We start from the raw sequence: 25,646 nt of genomic DNA on the forward strand, positions 1-25,646 counted from the left end.
CCGGGGACAGTCCTGTGACAGGACTGTGACCTCGCTACTTGCACATTCCTTCATGGTAATTGGTGTGTGTCTTAGGTTGAAAAGAGACCTTGGAAGAGACATAGAGACAGATTTTCCTGCAGGAGGTTTATTGGAAAGTGCTCTTGGGAACAAGCCTGTAAGTGGGTAAGGGACTCGAGATTGGGTAGACGGAGAAGTTCAAGGCTGACGCACCTGGGCCAGCCCCAGGGACAGCTCTGGTTCTGGATGCCCCTTCGGGATCATCCCAAACCGAGGCAAAGGGAAGGTTTCCCTCTCCTGCCAGTGGACCAGCCGTTTGTTTCTGTCTGTTCTCAGGGAGGCTTCCCTGGTGACTCGGTGGTAAAGAATCCGCCTGCCAAGCAGGAGATGAGGGTTCAGTCTCTGGGTCAGGAAGATCCCCTAAAGGAGGGCATGGCAACTCACTCCAGTGTTCTTGCCTAGAAGATTCTATGGACAGAGGAGCCTGATGAGCTACAAGTCATGGGGTTGCAAAGAGTCAGACACGACTGAACAACTGAGCACATTCTTAGGAAGGGGGCCACCCTCTTCCTTAAGCCTTCTCAAGGGCAGGGCCCCTGGAGGAGCTCAGGTGTGGCCCATCGCAGCGCTTCCTGCAGGCAGGCAGCCAGGAAATGAGTGCCTGGGTCTGAAAGGGAAGCCGTGTGCAGATAACCACCGCACTGTAGTGTCATTACACGTGTCTCTAATCGAGGATGTTGCACTTGGCCTTAAGTCTCTTCTTCCTCATAATCGCCTTCTTATAGAGCAAGTGTATTATTATTTAATCCTCTCCCATGTTAACCCTGGGGTTTGTGGGCAAGTTAAACTTTCATTTGCATAATCAAATAATTAGCTTATCTCTGGGCCTGTGTTTTGAAGGTCTCCAACCCCACTTGCAGCCACCCTCCTGGCAGTTTCTTCCTCGCGGGCCTTCCTGCTTGGGCAGTTCAGCTCACCAGGAAAGAGGACACTTGCCTAAGGATGGTCCCTTCCCTCTTCTGCGAGACCAAGTCCTTCCCCTGAGTTGCAGATCAGATCTGTTGGCCTCCTCACTTTTTCTACTTTCACTTCCCAATGCTTCCTGGGATCCACACAGACTCTTCTTACCAACTGCTTCCCATTGAATCATGATCATAGATTATCTTCATTGGCCTTAATCCCATTTTTTTCTCTCCCCAGGAGTCAACTCCAATTCCTTGCCCCCAATCCTTTCCACATGTGAGGTGTAATGTGGGGGTCTGGGCTTTCTTTCTGTCTGGGGCAGGACACAAGGACTGTTCTCTTGTGTAGATTTTTGCCATGACCACCAAGCACCCACTCTAATTCTAAAGATTCTAAAAAGAGAGGGGAAAATGTCTTGGTTTAAAAAAAAGTTTGACTTTTGGAAAATACAGATCACTAGACTATACTTTCAGAAGAATGTCTGTACTACATTAAAAGTGAATTGAGATTAAAATTTTATATACCAGTGATTCTTAAACTTTGCTGCACATTCGGATCATAAAAAAAAAATACAGAAACCCAGTTTTAACTCCCCAGACTCGCTGATTTAATTGGTACAGGCTGGGACTGGGCATTGGGATGTGTAAAAACTACAAGGTGTAGTAAAGTTCGGGAGTCACTGGTATAGATCATTCTGTGGATTTATATTTGATCCTGGCTGAAAATCTAGGAGTGATGGTCAGGATCATTTAGAAGAGAAGAAGGTGATACTCAGGAGTCAGTTATTTTATTTGGATAGAGTTACAAGAAAATTGGTGGCACCTTGGTAAAGAATCTGTAGGAGATGGGGGTCCAATCCCTGGGTCGGGAAGATCCCCTTGAAGAAGGAGATAGCAATCTACTTCAGTATTCTTGCCTGGAGAATCCTATTGACAGAGGAGCCTAGCAGGCTACAGTTCATGGGGTTGCAAAGAGCTGGACACCGCTGAGCAACTGAGCACACACCTAGAAAAGGGGTAGTGTCAGCAGGCATGGTGACATGGGCTTTGACTAACATTGTAGGGGGAGCCCCATCCCCAGCAAGTTCTCTCCCCAGTGGGCCAGGGGATGGATCTTTTTGTCCTGCTGAAGTGTGTTTGACTATCAGGAAAGCTTTTATCCTGCTGAAGTCTGTCTGACCGGTGAGCACTGTTTTAGTGGAGGTGTTGGTGTGCCATGTAGGGTGAGTGGTGCTGGATCTATCTGAATCCTCATCCTTCTCTCCCCACCCTTCTGGCCATTTCTTGCTTCAGGTTTTAATTATGTAGACATCACTGCCCCTCATGTGAGAGATGCAGTATTCATGAGAGGTCTTGGGTTACATCTGGGTCACAGGCAATCCATCTACTCATTCAGAACCCCCGACCCAGCTTCCCTGGATTAAAGTCTGGGTTTGAGACCTCAGGGAGGGCAGAGTGGGGACCTGTGAATCATCCGTTCTCCTACATTAATGGTTCATAAAACATGGACAAGCCTTCATTCCAAAAGAGATATCTAATAGGGTCTCCCGGGTATCTGATGACCAGGGTACACCAAGTCTTTTATACTAAGAGGCTGACTTAAAAGACCTTTAATGGTCCCTCCTCATATTTTGAATTCTTCAGAGAATACGTGGACCTCTCCAGCTGACAGTTTAATTTCTTTTTCTCTTCCAAACTTTGTGGAAGACTCTTGTGTTTCTATGTCCCACTTGTGCTTCCTTGACCCCCTTTCTCTCTGACCACAGCTAGCTGATGGCAGCGTGGCCAAGAATGGACGGTGGGGTCAGAAACTCTGGTCTCTGTCTGCTGTGTGATCCAGGGAAATTATTTAATCTCCAAGATACCTCAGTTCCCTCATCTGTAAAGGAGGGTTGATGTGATGTAAATGAGGGAGTACACATTAAATGTATAAAAATGATTTGGCTCCTAGAATGCCTTAGAGCCATGGTCCCCAACATTTTTGACGCCAGGGACTGGTTTCGTGGAAAACCACTTTTCCACGGACAGATGCAGGGGAGGGGGCGTTGGGGGGATGGTTTGAGGATGATTTAAATGCGTTCAAGCTGGTCCGAGGGCCGTGGTGTTTGCAATTAATTGATCACAGCCAGTTACTGATATCTGGGACTTCCCACGTGGCACTAGTGGTAAAGAACACGCCTGCCAATGCAGGAGCCATAAGAGACACCGGTTCAATCCCTGGGTCAGGAAGATCCCCTGGAGGAGGGCACAGCAACCCACTCCGGTATTCCTGCCTGGAGAATCCCATGGACAGAGGAGCCTGGTGGGCTACAGTCCACGGGGTCTCAAAGAGTTGGACACGACTGAAACAATTTATCATATAGCACAGCACATGTCAATTACATTTACTGTGCACTTTGCATGTATTACTGTAAAATATCAGCTCCACATCAGATCATCAGGCATTAGATCCCAGAGGCTGAGGACCCTTGCTCTATAAGCTTTTAGCCATTTTATTATTACTGACAAGGGCAGTGTCTTACTCCTCTGAGCTGCTCTTTGCTCATCCCTAAAGAGCAGTGAGAAGTCAGGAGACTGAAACCACACCAATACGTTGAACAGCGAAAATTTAATATGAAGAATCATTAATGGGTAAATGAGTAGAGCAGACTCTAAAGAATGCAGGAATAACAGAGATAGGGAGCAGGCATGGCCTCTAGGATTGAGGCAGAACACCCAACAAAGGAACAGATTTGTAAGTGTGCCCCAACACAGGAGTAGGATTCAGAGCTCATTGGATGGGTGTGGCTGTCACCCAGCGTAAGACACAGGAAGTTCCTGAGAGATTGCAGGCTGGGGTGCCAGGGAGGCTTACAGGGCGGCTGGCAAAGCGGGTACAGATCCAGCATCACAAGGCAAGGCAAAGAAGGGTGGATTTGGAGCTGAGGAGCAATAAAACGACAACTCGCCTAAGTAGGAAGAATAGAACTTACCTTGTAGGGTTGTGTTGAGGACTAAATGCAATATTGTGATAATAACCATTTATGATTAAATGCAGGGAACTTAAAAGTGCCTTTTCTATGGTAAGGGGTTTATTTATGGAAGTAGCATGGTGTGGCTTGAAAACGTGGATTTTAGAAATATTTGTGTGATCTTGGGTAAGGATGGGTTTCTGTACTCAGTTTCTTCATCTGTTTGATTAAAGTTTCATAAGAAAATATAAAATAAAATATGTGACCAGTGCATGGTCGATTCTCAGTAAACATTATAGATCTTTGTTCCTTTTCCTTCTTTGACTTACCCCACACATTTCAGAATCTCCTAGATGCTTATGCTTTAGAAAAGCACATGTGCTTTGGATGATAAGAGTCAGACTCCCTTTAGCCTATCACTCCCCATAATTAAGGGGCTTCCGGGGGCTGGGGAGCACTAGTGAATCCCATCTGCCAATGCAGGAGCTGCAGGTTCAATCCCTGGGTCGGGAAGATCCCCTGGAGGAGGAAATGGCAACCCATTCCAGTATTCTTGCCTGGAAAATTCCATGGACAGAGGAGCCTGGCAGGCTACAGTCCATAGGATTGCAGAGAGTCAGACATGACTCAGGGGACTGAGCATGCATGCATGGCCCATTATTCAATAAATTCAGATTTAGTTAAAATCTTTGAAGTATTTGCTATGTTAAAAATTCTTTTGTTTTCCTTGGGGGTGGGCATAGGATTCAGAGATAAGACCTTATCTTTATCATCCCTACCTTTCATTCCTATCCGAAACAGCTGTTAAGCACTTGAGGTGAACAAGATACCGTGTAGGCACCGACCTTCTTTTTATAGCATGTGATTGAATGGGACTGGATTGAATGGAACCACTTGGTTCAGTTGGATTTGCAGATATGCCTTAACTTCTTTTTCTTCCCCCGAACCCTCCAGGGTGCTCTCTGGAAAGTGCTTTTGACGCTGCACAGGGCTCTCAGAAACCGCTTTTCCTTTCAAAAATAGAAACTCATGTGAGTTTTCCATATCTCTGAGGGAAAGGTTTAATTCAGAAAAAGATACCTTACTCTTACCTCAATTTCCTAAATTCATTTACAAAAAAGCAGTTTGGGAATTTAGGCAACAAATTGTTCAGCCCTTGAAATGTGGAGATTTGAGTCAGGGGCAGGAATTCCATCTGGGGAAGCCCGGTCAGCTTTGTTCAGGTTACTGACGACTCTCTGAGGTTCAGCTGGCCTCTTTGGAGTTTGTACTGTGACTTCAGGAAGGATGAGCAGAGCAGTGCAAATCTGTAAACACTATGAGTATGAAAAGGCCCCTTCCCGCCTCATGACAAATCAGTGGCTGTCTATTCATACACAATTAATGGTTGAGAATAGGACTCCGCTGAGGGGGCCTAGGTTTCAGAAACATGTTCTAATGTTCATTAACCTTATACTGTTGTTCAGTTGCTAAGTTGTGTCTGACGCTTTGTGACCCCATAGACTGCAGGCTCCTCTGTCCACCACTGTCTCCTGGAGTTGCTCAGATTCATGTGCATTGAGTCGGTGATGCTATCTAACCATCTCATTCTCTGTCATCCTCTTCTTTTGTCTTCAGTCTTTCCCAGCATCGGGGTCTTTTCCAATGACTTGGCTCTTTGCATCACTTAGCCAGAGTATTGGAGCTTCAGCATCAGTCCTTCCAATGAGTATTCAGGGTTGATTTCCTTTAAGATTGACTGGTTTGATCTCTTTGCAGTCCAAGGGACTCTCAAGAGTTTTCTCCAAAAACACAGTTAGAAACCATCAGTGCTTCAGCTCTCAGCCTTCTCTACAGTCCAACCCTTACATGACTACTGGAAAAACCATAGCTTTGCCTAGACGGACCTTTGTCTGATCTCTGCATCTGCCTTTTTAACCCACTGCTGTTGATCTGAATCATGTAGATACTAACACTATTGGGCTATGTAGAGCTGTTTCAGAAGAAAGGCGAAATCTGTGCATTTCATAGTGGAAGAAGCAAAGTCTCCAGAAAGTATGATTTGTCCAGAGTCACGTAGTAAGTGGAGAAGGTAAGACCAGGGTGTGGGCAGCTTGGCCTCACTAACCCTTTTGCTGTCTATCTTAATGGAGGATGGGACAGTCAGTGCAAAGATATTTACTGATACCTTGTACCCAGTACTCCTACGTGTTGGAGGGACATGAAAGAAGTCGCCTACAAGCTTAGGGATATAAAACCAACAGCATGAACAACAAAAGCTACAATTAAATTCTATATTCTGTACTACAGTTATAAGGTCAGAGATGGAGGACATAACCAGCCTCCTCGTACCTTTATTCTATCATTTTTTTTCAACCATGTACAAGTGGACATACCTATTTTTGGCTTTTGCAGATGAAGAAAATGAGTCTGAGAAGAGGGTAGCTGGGCAACCAAGAGTCACAGAGCCAGAAAGCAGCAAAACACAGCTCTGAATGCAGACTGGACCCCAGAGTCTGAGGTCTTTTTCTGGAGTAACAGAAGGGGAGGCGGGTAGGTGGTCAGCATTTCAGAAGAAGCCAGACTTGACCAGACAAGTGCAGGCAGGTAGAACTGGGGCAGTGCTTGAGGCCCAAGGCATTGCCAGCACTGAAATTTCCTCTAGGTAAATGAGGTGGGGGCCAGACAGTCCAAACCTAGGTGTTTCCTAGATGCTGTGAGGCTGCTGTTCTCTCGACAGGTTGCAGGTAGAAACAATTCCAGAAAGACCTTTCTTGATGAGCTGATAGGGCTTGGCAGTCCCAGAATGAGACTTTTTGCCAACAGATGCCCAAGAAGTATTGAGTCTGGTGAGGACACAGGTGGCATCGATGGATCATAATTATTACTCACCTTCAGCATGTCATCCTGTGCAGCTGCAGCAGGCAGACAAAACTCTGCCCTTTAGGGACACCTGAAGAATGAGAATGCATAAACCAATCCTTTGCTACTCAAAAGTGTGACCCATGGAATCGCAACATGGACATCACCTGGGAGTTTGTTAGAACGGTCGACTCCTGGGCCCTCCCCTAGACTTAGTACATCAAAATCTGTGGCTTAAGAAGATCCTTAAAGTTTGAGAAACAATGAGCTGCTGTACCATTGTTTTTGTTGTTTGTTTTGGTCCAGGTTTTGGATCCCTTTGCTCCTCCCTTCAAAAAATACCGGTGGTACTCTGAATTCTGACAGTCATCCTTGGGGTTTTATGGGATTTCAGGTCAGGTGGCCTGGATTCCCAGCTCAGCCTTTGTTGCCGTGAGACCTCCCACCTTTCCAGGGCTCAGCATCCTTCTGTTAGCTGTGATCCTAACAAAGCCTATGTAGGTGATTCTTGTGGAAATCAAATGAATTAATGTGAATGAAAGTGCTTTGTAAGTCATAAATGACTTTCACAATATCACAGTCGTTGCTGAATAGAATACCTCTCATCGGAAAGAATATTCACCTGGACTGCTTCAGTACCAGTGCTGCGTTCCGGTGAATGTTGTTCCTTCACTCAGTTGTGTCCAGCTCCTTGTGACCCCACGGACTAGGCCACCAGGCTACTCTGTCCACGGAATTCTCCAGGCAAGAATACTAGAGTGGGTTGCTTCTCTGCGGGATCTTCCCAACCCAGGGATTGAACCCATATCTCCTGCATTGGCAGGCGGATTCTTTACCACTGAGCCACCAGGGAAGCCCCATTCCAGTGAATGGACAGGAGAAAAAAATTTTTTTTCTTGGAGGTGCCACTTAGAGTTTGAGATGACGCTGCTTTGTCCTGGATGTAACTGTTTTACTTGTTAAGGCTCTGACCCACAGGTATCACAGCCTGCTGCCTTGCAAGTCCGGGGTAGGCTTCCCTGAAGAGTCCCTGCCATTTTCTGTGGTCTCCAGTGCCCTGCCTTCCCTTCCTCTGTTCCCAAGGCTCAGGCAATAAGCGCAGCTGTCATCCTTTGAAAGATGCAAGGCTCTATTTTGAGCCAGGCACTTGTGTTTTGATTTAGTATCACCTCCTTGATACAGGTTGACCTAATAGGCAACACCTGGGAAATAATTGGTGGCAGCAAAGGGAGCAGAATCTCTCGGGAGCATCATCCTGTGTTTTGTCAGGTTGGGGGATGGAGAGGAAATAACGGCGCTCGCCGCCCCAGCGGCTCCGTCCTCCAGGGCGGCATGAATAATTGAGAGCGAGCAAGCTGACTGCACCGGAGAGTTGCTTATGTAAAGCGGCAGGCGGCGGCGGGGTGTGCGCGCGCGTGTCTGCGTGCGTGTGTGCGAGTGTGTCCGCGCGCCGGAGGGGTGCGTGGCTGAGTGTGTCTGTGCGCTGTGCGCGTGCGTGCAGGATCCGGGAACAGCTGTCTTGGGAGGGAGTCCGAAGGAGAGAGAGAAAGGGAGTGAGGGCCGGGAGAGAGGGGCTCGGCGGTGGTTCTGGTTCGACTGCAAGACCACGCCAAATACCGGCCGCAGGGGAGGTGTTGGGGGGGGGGGGGGCGGGTAGAAATTGACGGGGAGTCATGCTTACCATTCCAGAGCGGTTGGCAACAGCAGAGAAAGGAAGCTCCCCCAGCTTGTGAGCGCCCTGCCCCCCGCCGTTAGCCCCAGGGCCGTGGGATGGCCATGGAGGTGCGTGCCCTCCGGCGCCCCCAGGGCCCCCGCTCCCCGCCCCCGCCCCCCACTGCCCAGTGCATGAATGAATGAGCTCTGCACTGGCTCCACTACCTTCCCAATGGCTGCCAGGTTAGTGCTCGCCCGTGCGGACGCTTGTGTGTGCGTGTGTGTGTGTCAGTCCATCTTTGTTTCCTCCGCGCATTTTTTTTTTTGGAAGGGGGGCGCCTATGCCCAGGGGTCGGATGTGGGCCCCGGGAGCTGGAGCGAGGGCCTGCCTCTCTGGCTGCCGTGCTGATTCCAGCTGGCGCAGGCCGCCGGAACCGCCGAGAACACAAACCTTTCCAGGCACAGTAACTCCGGAGTCCATGTTGTTTGCTTCTGTTCTGTGGCGGGGGGGATCCAAGAGCAGCCGGTGTGACATCATGCTGCAGAGATGCCTCGTTCTTTTTCCTCCCTGGCCCTCTTCTCTCCCCCTTCCTCACCTTCCTCAGAGTAGCACTGCCTGAGCTGAGCTGTAGAGCCTGGAGGGGTGGGCCCAGGGCGGCTGGAGGGAGGGGTGGGGTTCAGGCTGATGCAGTCCCCTTGGCCAGAGAGACTTGTTCAAGGTCCTGTAACTTGGAGAAGCGAGGGCAGAGGATTGCATTCTGGGGCGACCCGGCCAGAGCTTCTGGGGGAGGTGTGGACAGGCCATGTGCTTCTCCAGGTCTCCACGCACCGACTTAACTCTGGGGTGCCCCTGGTGGGGGAGAGGTGACCAGAGCAGTGGTGAGGCTGCCTTCTCACATACAGACAGATCCTGCTTCTCCAATGGGTGGCTCTGGCTAACGGGAGGAGAGGAGGAGAGGGCAAGTTGATAGCTCCAGTCTCAGGGAAATAAAGGGATTTGTTTATTCTTTGGCTTAGCCGGCATTTGGCTCAGAGATTTGCCATGTGTTTTCAGAAAATAGATACCCAGTGGCTGGGCCTTACTCCCCCACACCTCCTTGCATTGTTAGTTATTTGCTTGATTTAGGCAAGTGGAGGGTGGGGGAGGACTTGAAGCTCTGTCTCCTCGGAGACTCAGCCAGGCGCTCAGCCAGGGCTGGGGGGAAGGGATCTTTGCTTCTTTACCTTCTCTGACAACACTTTGCAGCTAACTGCTTCTGTGGACACCCCCTGGCTCCTCCGCTTCTGTCTCCCAGCTAGCCTGGAGGTGGGCATGCCTTCCTCCTTTGCCTTGGATAACACTCTGTGGGTTGGAGAAGTTTAGGACCTGGGTGGAAGGAGCTGGCCTTGGAGGAAGGGAGGAGAAAGGGGTGTTTCAGGGAGCTGCTGTGGCTGGAGTATGTCAGTGTTGAGGCCGTGGACGGTGGTACCCCTCTGGGAGAGAATGAAGGCGTGGGAGCTTCTGTCATCCTACCTGGGAGAAAAGCTCCTCCTTTTCTTGGCCCTTGCAGCCCCCTTCCTCTGCCTCGGAGTTGTCAAACACAGGTGCCTTGTTGGTGGGACACAGACACAGCCTCCTCCCCAGCTTGACAGAGGAGAGGCAGATGCACCGCACAGATCTTTCAAGGTCACACACTGTTTGGCCAGGGGTTGCCGTTTCTGTAAGACACCGGAGCATAGATACTTCAGGCGTTGTGACCCAGGCCGGCTCCGTTGCGATGACTCAACAGTACTTTGTACAGCAGAGGCAGCCACAGACATAGAAGGACAAATGCACATGGCTGTGTTCCCAATAAAGCTTCATTTATGGACTCTGAAATTTCCATTTCATATAATTTTCACACATCACAAGATATTCTTTTTTTTTTCCCCCAACCATTAAAAGATGTTAAAAACCATTTTTAGCTCATGGGACACAAAAAATGAGTGGTGGGCTGGATTTGGTCCCTGGGTCATGATTTGCTGACCTGTGAATTAGTCCTGATTAGAATGGCCTGATGATCACCTGAGCCCTCGCTGGGAAAGTGTGAAAGACGTGAGCAGCCTTCACCTTGCTCATGTTTGCACACACACACCCCCTTCTATATGGTGACAGACGAGAGGGCTGAATGAATTCAGTTTTCCTAGTGACCTCAGATGGAACCTCACCGTTTTGCTCTTGGCCAGGCAGGCGAAACCTCAGCTTTTCTGAAAGTCAGGCAGGTAGGGTCCAAGGAGCAAGTGTTTGGACTAAAAGGCGGCAAGCATTGCACTTGAGAGCATTGCTGTGGTTTCATATCCTACCTGGAGATGCTCGTATAAAGGTTCAGTTCAGAACTGGAGTATAACCTGAGTTGGGCTGAGAGCTGGGTGGATTCTTTATCATCCCACCAGAACTTGAGTTTGTCCAGTAGGGGGAAGGAATGGAGGGCACGGGGAGTGTCTCTTGTAGGGATACAAGCATACTTTGTGCATACATGCACTCTCTGTAGCCCCAAGGCTGTAGCCAGAGATACATAAGAGACTAGTGACTAATTCTAGATTCCTCTGATTCAGAAGATGACTCCAAAAATATATGTTTGCAGTCTCATTTCCAGAGCACATGGAGTGATGGTTCTGCTCTATTCTGAGCTCATCAGAAAACTTCTTTGCTGTTCTACAACCATTTCTGGGCTCCATAGTTAAAGGGGGATTGAGATGAACTGGAATTCATTCAGAGGAGAGTGAACCCCTTGGCTGAGGGGTGGGCTGGAGAGACTAGCAAGTCTGAAGGAGAAAAGGCTGAGGGAGCACAAAAGCCACTTTAAAAGTGCATTTGGAAGAGAAATGTGATTTATTCTACACCTGACAAGGGGGTAGATATATGGGACCTTTGGTGGGAAGCCACAGGAAACAGATTGAGCCTAAAATAAGAACAGTTGTCCAAAGGCGAAATGAGTTACATCATCAGTTAATTCTCTCCCTGTCACTTGAGGTAGACTCTAAACAAAGATTAGGTGGAGATGTAGGAGAAATGATTTTAAACTTCTAAAAATAGGTTTGAGGCCTTAGATTCATTCCATCCAAAGGAGGGAGAATAGGAACAGAGGTGGTGCTGTAGTTAATGAACCGACCTCGAGTCTGGGAAAGCTGGAATAAAAGAAAATGGCGTTGAGTGCATTATAACAAGTTTTTTTTTTTTTTTTTAATCACAAAGAACTTCCTGATGGTTGCAGGAGACAATGAGAAGGATCATAGAGGAAAGCCCTGGAATTTTGTACTCTGAATGTATTTTATTTTAAAGAAGGCTACTGATAAGAGCAGACATTCATCTCTCAGTTTCTATGTTCTTTAAAAATTTTTTTAATTGGGATTCCTTGACAGTCCAGTGATCAGGACTCTGCACTTCCACTGCATGGCTCAGGTTTGATCCCTGGTCAAGGAGCCAAGATCTTGCAAGCCACGTGGCTCAGCCAAAAAAAAATTTTTTTTTAATTAAAATTTTGTGTGCTTAAAACTTTTTATTGAAGTATAATAGACACACACATATATGCAGAAAATTGCACATATCACAAGCGTAGAGCTTGATAAATTTTTGCAAGCTAAACACACCTGTGTAACCAGCACCAGCTCAAGATACATTTCATTTAAGATTTTTTTTTTTTAATGTGGACCCTTTTTAAAGTCTGTTACCACATTGCTTCTGTTGTTTATGTTTTGGTTTTCTGGGGCCATGAGGCCTCTGGGATCTTAGCTCCCTGACCAGGGATCGAACCTGCGCCCCCTGCATTGGAAGGCGAAGTCCTCATCATTGGACCACCAGGCAAGCCCCAGGATAGAAAGCTATTGTGAGCATCTGAGAAGCCCCTCCCACTCCCCTTCTGAATATATTTATATGAGGGTACAGCCTCTCTGGGTGACATAGATGTCTGCCTGCAAATGGGCAGATTGGCTGAGCCTCCTACAGACCTCTTGGTTCTAAAATTTCTATGATCTTACTTGCTTCAGCCTTTTTAGTTGTGTCTGACTCTTTGCAACCCGATGGACTCCAGCCCGCCGGGCTCCTCTGTCCATATGGGATTCTCCAGGCAAGGATACTAGAGTGGGTTGCCATGCCCTTCTCCAGGGGATTGTCCCAAAGCCAGGGATCGAACCTGCATCTCTTGTGTGTCCTGCATTGCAGGCACGTTCTTCACCCGCTGAGCCATTTGAGAAGCCCGACGTGATGATTCTTCTTCAGCTCTGGTTTTGTTTGCTCTCTAGCAGAAAGTGAGTCAGAACTGGGTTTGAATCCACAGGGTCTGGAGGGGTTTAGCCACTTGCTCAGCTCTGACAGCGAGGTGAGGGAGGAGCCGCAGGAGGGAAAGATGTGCCAACAGCTGCTCTGTACCCCTGTGGACCTACACTTTGCACACCCCCTGGACTGCCTACCTCGTTGGGACTTCCTCCTGACAGACAGCCCCGGCCTCTGGTCCCTACCGTGGTGTGGCCCTGACCAGAGGGAAAGCTGGTGATGCTGAATTAACTAGGGGCCTAGACTGCCTGGTGGCTCAGATGGTAAAGAATCTGCCTGCAATGTGGGAGACCCGGGTTTGATCCCTGGGTTGGGAATCCTGAAGAAGGAACTGGCAACCCACTCCAATATTCTGGCCTGGAAAATCCTGTGGACAGAGGAGCCTAGCGGACTACAGTCCACAGGTTTGCAAAGAGTCAGACACGACTAACACACACACACCAGACTGCCTGGATCCTGTTTCTGGATCCTTTGCTGGATTTAGATCTGGGTTCCTCTGTCTCAGAGAACGCTCTGCTCTCAGGAGTTCACACTGTGTCCTGTATATGCTTTTTGTCACCCCCACCCCACTTCTCTTTGGGGGGCTAGGCCACATTCACACTCAGTCTTCCTACAGGCTGAAGCCGAAGTGCAGAGAGGAGGGATTTGCTCCCAGATCACGCACAGGGAGGGCTGCCCTGATAGGTAAATTGGTAAAGAATCCGCCTGCAATGCAGGAGACCCCAGTTCGATTCCTGGGTCAGGAAGATCCGCTGGAGAAAGGATAGGCTACCCACTCCAGTATTCTTGGGCTTCCCTTGTGGCTCAGCTCAGCTGGTAAAGAATCTGCCTGCAATGCAGGGGACCTGAATTCAATCCCTGGGTTGGGAAGATTCCCTGGAGGAGGGAAAGGCTACCCACTCCAGTATTCTGGCCTGGAGAATTCCATGGACTGTATAGTCCATGGTGTCGCAACAAGTCAGACACGACTGAGCGAGCTTCACTTCACACACAGGGAAGGAGCCGAACCAGGACTGACTGGCTTCCTTGACAGGTGACTGGGGGAACTGTTTTGATTGACTCCAGGTAGCTCTTGCCGCAGGGTTAGTTAATTACACGTCTGTCTCTCTCACAGGTGGTGGATTCCTTAGAGGCAAAGCCTGAGTCCCTCATGCCTAGAGCATTATCTGGCTTGGAGTGTGTCTCTTCAGCTGTTAATTGGATGGATGGATGGATGGATGGATGAACAGATGAAGGAATGAATGGATTCTGCACAAGCTCCTTGTAGTTTTAGAAGCAACATTTCTCTTGCAGAGATTGTGGGTGGGGCCCTTGTGGATCAAACTTAGAAGAAGCTAGAAGTTCTGTTCTTTTGAATTCCCTGCCTTGTCCCAGTGGTTTGTGGTATTGAGGCTTCAGAAATATTTTGAGTTGATTGTACTTATATTTGATTGAGATTGATGGTCAAATGTAAATGTATTAAGTTTCTCTTGTGTATTCATTATCGTGTTTAATAATGTGTATTTAATCCTTATGTATCTACAAAGAACCACAACACAGTTGCTGTCCCATGGGGCCCTCAGGGTGAATATGTAAAACACAGTAGGAGACACATACATAGTAGGTGTTCAGTAATTACTTGTTTAATGACATCCAGTCAGCAAAGTTAGCTTAATTTCTAAAGACTGTAAAGCTCAGAGATAGCTGGATGGAGAATGATCACCAAGAATCGTGGAGAACTAAGGACCATGGTGCTTAAAACTTTGGAGCTGTTCTAACATGTATGCAGCCACCTAGTGGGTGCTCTCTCCTTGGAAACCTGAAGTGGGGATTGGGTGGCTGTTGTCAGGGCCTCGAAGAGGCAACTCCTGCATCCAGTGGGAGGTGGGATTGCATGACCACTAAGGCCGCTTTCAGACTGCAGACTGTCATTATAGATCAATTCAGCCAGCACTGCCTGCAAACCCGCAGGACTGTCTCCCAGACTTTAGGTTTGTCCTGCTGTGAATAGCCTCAGAAGGGAAATTGTCCATCATCAGTAAGTGCCTGTGTTTCATTGCAGCATTTTCTGCTTCATGTTAAACCTTTATCCTCCTAGCCCTGTGGAAGTAGGGGCTAGCTGAAGATGTGAATAGCGGCAGTTTCTGTTTTTACTCCTTGTCTTTGCTTCGTGGACAGGACAGAATTGTAGAAACAGGATGTAATTCCTTAGCTGGAAATTCACTCCCTACTTCTAACCCCCTTTTCCCCTCTGTAAACAGATTATAGGGACCCCTTTACTTTGGGGATGTGCTGCCTTTTTTTTCTTTAAAGCTTCTGTCCCCCATCCTAGTAAGCTAGGTTGTGATCATCCAACAGGCAAGGAACACAGATACACAGAAAGATAAAGAGACTTTTCTCAAGGGTACACAAAACAGCACAGAATTTAAACTCAGACATGTACACTTATGTCTAGACAAAGTGACCAGGCCAGCAAAGTCTGGAAGTGATGTCACATTTTAGTTTTCATGGATCCAGAAATCAGAATAAGAACCAATGGGCTGGTGTTCTCAGAAGGCAGATCTGGGGCAAGCTTGAGAAAGAAATCTCTTAACGGAGTAGCTGAACAGTGGTTGTTGAATGAGCTCATTCCTTTATTCGTGCATTACATATCTGTGATCCCATTGAGCTAGAGGCACTGGGGAACCACACAATAGACAAGGCCCCGGCCGCCATGGGGTGTTCAGTCCAGTGTAAGCATCTGAACGACAACAACAAATAAGACAACTTCCACTCTTGATAAGTGCCATGGACTGGGGAAATGGAATGATGGGAGGATGACCGCCTGGCGACAGGGAGGGCACAGTAGATGCAGTGGTTTTCAAGACAGGCTACTCTAGGGAGGGGACATTTGCATTTTGACTTAAACACTGAAAAGGAATCAAAGTTCAGAACTGTAAGGTGAGAGTTCTGGGGCAGGGATGAACTTGGTGTGTTTGAGGAACAGAAAGGTCCAAGGAGGCCAGAACAGAGGGAAGGAGAAAGTGGTACAAGAGAAGTTGAGGGAGTAGATAGATCCCTGAGTGTGGATCCCAGGAGTGGATTGCTGGCCATCAAGTCCATCCCTCCAGAAGGTGAGGAAAAGGGCACAGAATGAATTTGGTGAATCCTGTGCACCCTTTGGGCAAAACAATTCATGTCCACTGTTTCTGTAGCGTCATCAGTTTTCAAAGGTTATCATCATTTGTTCCTCTGAAACGTCTGTAGAGTAGCTGGAGCTCTGGCTTGTCCCTCAGCTCTGGCAGGACTCAAATGAACTTACTTTGTTTTTGTAGGAAGGGGGAAAGTGGGTCAGGCTGTTTTGGCATTTCAGGCATGGAGTCCTGGTTCTATTGCAGGCCCTGGTCTCCATGGAAATGAAAAATAGTGTTTGTCATGCCTGTTCCTGGATTGAATTCCAAACTCTGGGCTGAACAGAAGCTTCAGGAAAGCCAGGGAGTGGGGGAGTGGGGTGGATGGAGCCTGTGGCCACTGTGATGAGAAATCTGTCCTCCTTGGCTTGTGTTGGAAAAAGCAGGCAACCTTTGCCCAGTCTCTGGCCCTTTCTTCACCCATCACCTCTCTGGACCAGAAACACCAGTAAAAGGGTAACTGATACCCTTCTGCCTTTCTCCTTGGCCAAAGACTTTCCATGGACCTTGCCTTTTCGTTAATTGGTCAGTTAATAAATTCATCAACAACTGAAGTCACTGTTAAGATCTTCTCCACAAGTAATTTCTTCCAGACTTAAGTTAACTCCCTAATGAGAATGTATCTAGTATGTACCTGCTGTGCATGCTCAGTCGTGTCCTACTCTTTGCAACCCCATAGGCTGTAGCCCACCAGGCTCCTCTGTCCTTGGGACTTCCCAGCAAGAATACTGAAGTGGGTTGCCATTTCCTCCTCCAGGGGACCTTCCTGATCCAGGGATCAAACCCAAGTCTCCTGCATGTGCAGGTGGATTCTTTACCATGCATCACCTGGGAGGCCCCCACCTAGTATGTACCTGCTGCTAAGTTGCTTCAGTCGTGTCCGACTCTGTGTGGCCCCATAGACGGCAGCCCACCAGGCTCCGCCATCCCTGGGATTCTCCAGGCAAGAACACTGGAGTGGGTTGCCATTTCCTTCTCCAGTGCATGAAAGTGAAAACTGAAAGTAAAGTTGCTCAGTCATGTCCGATTCTGTGCGACCCGATAGATGGCAGCCCACCAGGCTCCTCCGTCCATGGGATTTTCCAGGCAAGAGTACTGGAGTGGGGTGCCATTGCCTTCTCCAAGTGTGTACCTAGAAGGCATTAAATTAGATAGCTGGCTGCAGATGTTTTGGATGGGCTCTGCTATCTTTCATTCCTTTTGTAAGATTAAAAAAAAAAAACTTTCCATAGGTACTTGAACAAGATAGGGATGGAAGTATGAGTCAGTGGAAATTGTTGGCCATAAAAAGCGCCCTGAATTATCTACACAGTAGCTACAGAGATGGGGACCAGTGAGGGACAGTGCAGAGAGGGGGTGGGGGCTGGGCCACGTGGACCCTTTGAGCCAATATTGGGGTAACCACTGGCCAGATAGTGAGTCTGGAGAATTGTCGAGCTTCCGTTTGTAAAGTGTCCTTGCCCTTGGTCTGATCTGGCAACAAGCTAGTTCTGCGTTCTTGGTTCCAAATTTCAAATAGAACCTGTCCTTGAACACTGTGTCTATTTCACCCAAAGGCCCAACTTGGAAAGCCCCCAGGACATTTCAGCAAGTTACTAGAACAGAAAAGAGGGAACGAGCTGTTCATCTCTGTCAGAATCTTGGTCTTCCGGCAGTGGTGGGAGACCCATTCTGTGTCATGCTCTGAAGCTGCATTGTATGAACTGTGATAGGAAGGAAGAGCATTATCCTTAACCTTGCTGAAATGTAGCGTGATGCTACAGTCTGGCCAAAGTGTGGTGTGCTGGAACCAGGCTGAGAGAGACCTGCTTTAGTGTAAGTTGAGAAGAGAGCCTCTGTGCCATAGACAATGCATGCTGTATATGCTGAGTCGCTTCCGTTGTGGTCCCACTCTGTGACCCGTGGACTGTAGCCCACCAGGCTCCTTCTGTGCATAGGATTCTCAAGGCAAGAATAAAACAGACCAGCAAAAAGTGCCAACAGCAACAGAAGGGCGTCTCTTTGGAGGCTGTCTGGCCCCTCTCTTCAACCAGGTAATCACAGTGTGACACTCAAGGCACCGTTGGCTTTTTCTCCCTTAAAGAAGGAATTGGACCCAGTGACAAAGCTGCTGCCAGGTCTAGGTTCTAAGTGCCAGGCTCTCAAAGAGTGAGCTCTGTACACGGTCACCAGGCGGTCCTCTTAGGGGAACTGTAGTACATTTTCTGTCCTTTCAAAACCCCACTGCATGTGCTATCCTAAAAATCATGGGGAGGGGGGAATGCCACGGAGACTTCCCCTACTGAGCACCCCATCCAGCTTCCTGTTAACCCCTTGGTGGACAGGCACATCATCTCTCTGGACCTGTGCTTCATCCATAACAGAGAGAGGACTGGATCAAATGAGCCCTTCTGACTCTTTCTCTGGAACAGTCATCCCTGAGACTGTGGTTTTGTTTTCATGGGTAAAGGAGGCCAAGACCAGGAGCTCCAGGACATCATAACAAGAACTGAGCAGGCCTGGGAAGTTTTTTTTTTTTTCCTAAATGACTTGGTATTTTGCTCTCCAGGGAGGAGAGCCCAAGGGGAGCTTGGAGCCCAATTAGGATTTGTGATTTGGGCCATTTTTCTTCCTCCACAAAGTTCTGATTGGGTCTGCCCTTCCCATCTTCCGCGCTGTGTGCATATATGGGTACAGGGCCACTGAGTGACAAGCAGGAACACAGAGAAGAATCGAAAATCAACCATCTTCAGGGAATTCTCGTGAACTCTGAATTTGGATCCAGTTTAGGTGGACAGATCTAATGGAGGCATTTGCAGGTAGCATGAAAATCTCGTGCAAATGTTATGCAAGTACACCTGTGGGCCTTCCTGTCTCAGACACTCTAACATGTGCTATAGGAAAATTCAAAGTGGAGCTGGCTAATTTGCATGGATATTTGCAGTGCTATTATAAAGAAGTGAGGAGGATTACTGATGAGACTTCCGAATTGTCGTGGGGATGGGAGGTGCGTGGCTGGTTAACAGAATAGTCAGCCGTTGGGAATTAGGGACAACTGGATATCAGAATCAGCTTTAACTCGATCCTGAAGGCAGGGAGGGATGAGGTGCTTGTAGTATGGCTGTGGGCGGGGGATCTCATGATTAATTATCAAGCTCCTGCACCAAAAGGTGTGTTGTGTCATGTTATTGGTTAGTCGCTACGTTGTGTCTGACGCTTTGTGACTCCATGGACTGTAGCCCACCAGGCTTCTCCGTCCATGGAATTTCCCAGGCAAGAATACTGGAAGGCATTGCCATTTCCTTTTCTAGGGGATCTTCCGAACCCAGGGACCATACCTGTGTCTCCTGTATTGGCAGGCAGATTCTTTACCGCTGAGCCACTGGGGAGGTCCATAGTTTTGAGAACCACACCTTCGTGCCCACTCCCCGGCAACCCTGGGGTCTTCTCCACTGGCAGTTCCTCCGACAAGCTCAACAGATTTTCTGTTCCAGCGAGTCTACCCACCCCGTAGACACTGAACAGCTAATATACTAAAGAGAGTTATAAGCAGATTTAGCCCTTGATACTTACATGATTAGTCCTTGGGAACACTGGTTCTCAAATTTTGGAGCACGTCAGAATGAGTGCTTATTTCCAATGCAGATTCACAAGATGGTTTCTTGGAAACTGTCACTTATTGAATGGGGTGCGGTTGGGATTTTGCACTTCAAGGAAACATCCCAGTTGGATTTGGTCCCCACTCTAGGAAGATCCCTTGGAGAAGGGAAAGGCTACCCACTCCAGTATTCTGGCCTGGAAAATTCCATAGACTGTATAGTCCATGGGGTCACAAAGAATCTGGCATGACTGAGCGACTTTCACTGGGAAGTAATAGAGCTTCCATAGTGGCTCAGACGGTAAAGAATCTGCCTGCAATGTAGAAGACCTGGGTTCAATCCCTGGGTCAGGAAGATCCCCTGCAGAAGGGAATGGCTACCTACTCCAGTATTTTTGCCTGAAGAATCCCATGGACAGGGGAGCCTGGAGGGCTGCACTCCATGGGGTCGCAAAGAGTCAGACACGATTGAGCAATTAACACTTTGATGGGAAGTAATGTTTGGGATCATTCAAAGCATGTTCATAGACCACTCTGAGGGAAAGGGGCAAGAATAATTTATTCCAGTTTTTACAGAGAGGATCAAAAACCTTCTTGATACTATCAGCTCAGAAATATTTATTGAGTCTTCATTACATATCAGGCACTGCACTAAAGATCTGTATCACTTGGGTTATTTCATTTAACACAGCAGTCCTCTGAGATGGGTATCCATGGTTTTCATTTGTCCCATGAGGAGAGTAAGGCTTAGGGGCCAGGTTTGTATAGCAAGTTGTAGAGCTGGGCATCAATCCTGAGCCTGCTGACTCCACACACTGGCATTAATCCCGACCCTGCAGGGCCCAGGCAGGCCTTCAGCAAACTGTTTCAGTTGAAACTGGCTTTCTAAATTTCTAATCCAACGCTGTGTCAGGCTAGGGTGCCCTGGAATGTGTCGGGCAGTCTTTTAAAAAATTGCCTATACGGCACATTGTAACTATGACAGCCATTAAGTTTGATCAGCCAGGTATTTGCAGAGCTGGGCCCAGGGGGAACCAGAAAGTGAACATGAAGAATCTGGGGCTTGGGAGGAGGGGTCTGACTGGGGATGAGCCAGGGCTGGAAGGCTCTGTGGCCAGAGAGCCCAGATGGAGCTGCTGGGGGTGGGGCGGCCAGTACATACCTTGAAATCTCTGGGGTAGAAACAGTTGACTTCACTTCGAGCAAACAAGTTAACCTAGATGAGGAGCACCGGGCCTGTTCTGCTCGGGGATCTGAGACTGTGTGGGTAGCTGATCAGGAAGCTGGCTTGCTGGCACTGTCTACCCGGGCCCACACGACCACGCTGGGCAGGAGAATGGGAACAGGATGCCAAGCGGATGGGGGCTGTGGCTCCTGTGTCTCCAGTGGGGGTGGGAGATGCAGTCAGGAAAGTCGCCACAGAAAGCCAAGGGCCTTGGTCCTCTTTCCCTGGGCCCCTGTTTCTCAGGGACTTCAGGCAGACCTAACTGTGGGAAGCCGGGACCAAACTGTAGCATGTGGGACTGTGGTCAGACTTTAGGAAGCACTGTTTGTTAGCAAGGTAACCGGGAGAGGAGTGACATAGTCTTGTTGGAGGTTTTAAAACAGAAGAGATGGGAAGTGAGTGAATCACCTCTGGGCCCCTTGTAATGGGTTGAAAGTGACTAGGGGAGGTCATCTTAGCTGACCTATAATTGGGGAAAGCTGATGTTTTAAGTATTCACTTACATCCATCATGCTTCAGAGGCACAGAATTTCTTGTAATGTGCTATGTACTCCATGCTCTTTTATATTTTAGGCTTGCATACCTTTGTTCTTGCTGATGTTTTGGCTTATTTATTTACATATTTTGATTTTTCAGGCACATTCTCTTCCTTCCTACTACCATGCCCTTCACCTGGCTCACTCTGACACATTTTCAGGACCCAGCTTAAGTCCCAAGGACCATATCTTCAAGGCAGCGTTTCTGGACCCCCGTCTAAGGCTCCTTTCCTCTCTCCTGTCACAGTGCTTGTCGCTTTTATTAAAATGAGAGGAACATGCGTCTAGCTCTTCCTGATGATAGTGTCCCAAGCATAAAGATCCTTTCTCACTCGCCACTGTGAACTTGAACTTGAATGCCTGGGATTATGCCAGGTGCTCAGTGTATGTTTGTAGGACAGAAGACCCAGATGAGAAGTTCTGTCACCTAGGCCAGGCACTTAACCTCTGTTTCTCAGGTTTCTTACATGAAATTAAGAGTTGGTTATATTAACTCTAAAATCTACAAGGGGAGTTCTTAGTCCACTAGCCCCTCCAATCCTTGTCTTCCTTTTTTTCTACAGCAATTCTAAGGTCATGTTTAGCTTTAAAACCTGTAGGTTTTGAAATATAATGTATTCATTTCAGTTCAGTCGCTCAGTCATGTCCGACTCTTTGCAACCCCATGAATCACAGCACGCCAGGCCTCCCTGTCCATCACCAACTCCCGGAGTTTACTCAAACTCATGTCCATCGAGTCAGTGATGCCATCCAGCCATCTCATCCTCTGTCGTCCCCTTCTCCTCCTGCGCCCAATCCCTCCCAGCATCAGGGTCTTTTCCAAAGAGTCAACTCTTGGCATGAGGTGGCCAAAGTACTGGAGTTTCAGCTTCAGCATCAGTCCTTCCAATGAACACCCAGGACTGATCTCCTTTAGGATGGACTGGTTGGATCTCCTTGCAGTCCAAGGGACTCTCAAGAGTGTTCTCCAACACCATAGTTCAAAAGCATCAATTTTTCAGCGCTCAGCTTTCTTCACAGTCCAACTCTCACATCCATACGTGACCATTGGAAAAACCATAGCCTTGACGAGATGGACCTTTGTTGGCAAAGTAATGTCTCTGCTTTTTAATATGCTATCTAGGTTGGTCATAACTTTCCTTCCAAAGAGTAAGCGTCTTTTAATTTCATGGCTGTAGTCACCATCTGCAGTGATTTTGGAGCCCCAAAAAATAAAGTCAGCCACTGTTTCCACTGTTTCCCCATCTATTTCCCATGAAATGATGGGACCAGATGCCATGATCTTAGTTTTCTGAATGTTGAGCTTTAAGCCAGCTTTTTCACTCTCCTCTTTCATTTTCATCAAGAGGCTTTTTAGTTCCTCTTCACTTTCTGCCATAAGGGTGGTGTCATCTGCGTATAATGTATTTACTGTTGTTAATAAGGATGGCAGAATCAGATTAAAGGCAAATCGTAGAGTTTGTTGGAAAGACAATGTTACAGATTATAAGATTCATCAGAATAGGTTTTATTTGCTCAGCAGGACAGCTGAATCTGTAGAATGGAGTGCCTTTAAAAGAGTTTTAGGGGGAAAACCAAATATCATATAGTAATGCATATATGTGGGATCTGAAAAAATTGGTATAGATGGTCTTATTTACAAAGCAGAAACAGAGACATGGACACAGAGAACAAATGCATAGACACCAAGCAGGGAAGAGGGTGGGATGAATTGGGATTGACAGACATGCATGATTGATACTATGTATAAAATAGATAACTAAGGAGAACCTACTGTATAGCACGGGGAACTCTGCTGAATGCTCTGTGGTGACCTGGAAAGAAATCCAGGAGAGAAAGAAAATAGGAAAGAAATCCAAAAAAAAGAGGGGATTGTGTATATGTCTAGCTGATTCAGTTTGCTATACAGTAGAAACTAACACATTATAATGCAGCTATACTCCAGTAAAAACTTTTTTTAAAAAAATGAAGTTTTAGGTGGAATTTCCTGGCAGTCCAGTGGTCAGGACTTGGCAGTTTCCCTGCTAAGGGCCTGGGTTCAATCTCTGGTCAGGGAACTAAGATCCTATAAGCTGCACAGTGTGGCCAAAGTTGGGGGGGTGGGGAAGCTTAGTAGAAGAGTTTTCTTTGTGACTTTCTGACTCTGTGACCCCATGGACTGCAGCACGCCAGGCTTCCCTGTCCTTCACCATCTCCTGGAGATTGCTCAAACTAATTAATGTCCACTGATTTGGTGATGCCATCCAACCATCTTGTTCTCTGTTGTCCCCTTCTCCTCCTGCCTTCAATCTTTCCCAGCATCAGGGTCTTTTTCAGTGAGTCAGTTCTTCGCATCAGGTGGCCAAAGTATTGGAGCTTCAGCTTCAGCATCAGTCCTTCCAATCTAGCAAATCTAGTGGTGATTTTGCTGAGTTAGGACTCTAGTAGCTCCAAGCATTTTCTTCTCATTTAGGGAGGGATCAGAGTGGAGGAGGAGCGTAGGGTAGGGGGTAAGAATGGTTTTGGGGCTTGTCTTGAGCGTGAGCGTTGTGGGAAGGTCTGGTGTAGTGTGGATGAGTGAGGGAGGGATCTGGGGACTGGCCTCGATGGCTGAGCCAGAGCGTGTGCGGAGAAGAGCAGCCAAGCAGGGGCTCTCAAGGGTAGCTTGGAGGTGATAGTTGGGGAATTTCTGACCATAGTTTGAAGTTCACGTTGTTCCAAGAGGGGTAGAAAAGCAGAGAGGGCTTTAACCAGAGAGGAGAGGGTGGCTAAAAATGACAGCTTTACTTTTTGTAAAAAGTTCATTTTGACAGCAACATAGAGAATGGATGGAAGCCTAGAGGCAGAAAGTTGATTCTTCTTTCCATTCACCCAGCTCACCATCAGTCCTTGTGAGCTATGCTTCTATCGCTTTACTCAGCAAACAAGCATTATTGAATGCTCGGTTCTGAGAACAAGCTCTGTAATCAGTAGGCCCACATTTGATTAGGCCTCTCCTGCCCCTTACCCATCTGTGTGACGCTGGGCAGACTACTTACTCTGTCAGTCGTTCGATTTAGCACCTGAGAAGTAGGACTAGTAATACCCCTGAATACGTGGCAGGGTGGTTGGGAAGATTAAATTAGATAATGCTTAATAAGTGCTTGCCATTATGCCAGGAGCTCATAAACGTTCATAAACCTAGCTATTTGTGTTCATAGTAGCAGGTTGGCAGTACAAATGAGGGAGCTGTCGTGATCCTGGGGGTTGTTAAAGCCGTCGGTGGTGTGGAGACCGGCCCGGAAGGAGACTCGGGGCAGATGTTAGCTAAGCTCAGGCTGTTAATACTTGGAGAGCATCCTGGTGAACGGTGAGGGAGGTGCAGAGGCGCGTGCCCCCAGGAGTGGGCAGGTCTTCACTTTAACACCAGGCAGAGTGTCATCAGCTTTGGTCAGTTCAGTGGGGGAGATTTAGAAAAGCCTTTTGGAGAGGGTGGAGCTGAATTGGGTCCGAAAGGATGAAGGGGACTCCGTTGGGTAGATGTGAAGGGAGAGTGTGCTTCCCACACAAGTGGTGAACACTTGGGGAGTCAGAAAGAGGATGCCTGCTAGGCGGGGATAAGCAGGCCTGGAAGGTAGGAACTCTTGTTTTTTTCTGGCTGCACTGGGTCTTTTTGCTGCACTCAGGCTTTCTCTAGTTGCCCTGAGCAGGGGCTCCTCGCTATTGTGATGTGCAGGCTTCTCATCGCTCTGGCTTCTCTTGGTGCAGGGCACGGCTCTAGGTGCTCAGCTTTCAATAGTTGCCGCTCTCGGGCTTAGTGGCCTCGAGGCACGTGGAATCTTCCTAGCCCAGAGATCAAATCCATGTCCCCTGCATTGGCAGGTGGATTCTTAACCACTGGACCACCAGGGAAGTCCAATGGGGACTCGTTAAGTGAGTACAAAGAGAAAGTATTGAGGTCTAGGTAACTGTCAAAGGATTTTTGGTAGAACTTTGAATGCCGTTCTGAGGATTTTAGATTCTCAGATTTTAATATGAATGTCAGTAAGAGGGCAGATAGATAGTATCAAGCTTTTATTTAGAAAGACTTTTAAGGACAAAGGTATGAATGGTCACAAAAGAGGGAAGGCGAGGAGAAAACCACTTAGAAGTTTATTACAAAACTCTAGGGCAAAAGCATTGAGAACTTGAACTAGGACCGTGGGAATAGAAGGAAAGGATGCATTACAGAACTTTAAGGAAATGGAATTGATGGGATTCAGTGACTCACCTTTTGTGGGGGGGACATGGAAGGGGTGAATTTGCAGCCTGAGAGACTAGGAAATAGTGATGCCATTGAGCACGGGCAGTGGGAGGAGAGATGACCTGCCCAGTTCTGAATCTGAGGTGCTCGTGAGATACCTGTTTAGAGGAACTGTCATGCTGGCACAGCAGGTTGTTGGGCTGAAGCTAACAGGTATGATTTGGGTCAGAAGCAGGTAGAAGAGTCCTTTGATTCCAGGC

At 47.8% G+C, this 25,646-nt stretch overlaps 1 protein-coding gene across 11 annotated transcripts in view; it reads left to right on the forward strand.

The window, feature by feature from the left end:
- The window catches only part of GRAMD1B (GRAM domain containing 1B), a 260,632-nt gene that overhangs the window by 183,517 nt on the left and 51,469 nt on the right, over positions 1-25,646 (forward strand). Inside the window, exons 5-7 of one of the 11 annotated variants that reach the window (XM_043901613.1) lie at positions 12,588-12,673; positions 13,315-13,382; positions 13,813-16,754. The exons of 7 other annotated variants lie outside the window; for them this stretch is intronic. In XM_043901613.1, the coding sequence (XP_043757548.1) occupies positions 12,588-12,673; positions 13,315-13,382; positions 13,813-13,841 (183 nt within the window). In that variant the 3' untranslated portion in view covers positions 13,842-16,754. Of the gene's footprint in view, positions 1-8,281; positions 8,651-12,587; positions 12,674-13,314; positions 13,383-13,812; positions 16,755-25,646 lie in introns of those variants that run through there. 3 more of the 11 variants (XM_043901622.1, XM_043901551.1, XM_043901589.1) reach the window with 3 other exon arrangements.

This window comes from Cervus elaphus, chromosome 1, assembly GCF_910594005.1.
Source record: "Cervus elaphus chromosome 1, mCerEla1.1, whole genome shotgun sequence".
NCBI lineage: Eukaryota > Metazoa > Chordata > Mammalia > Artiodactyla > Cervidae > Cervus > Cervus elaphus.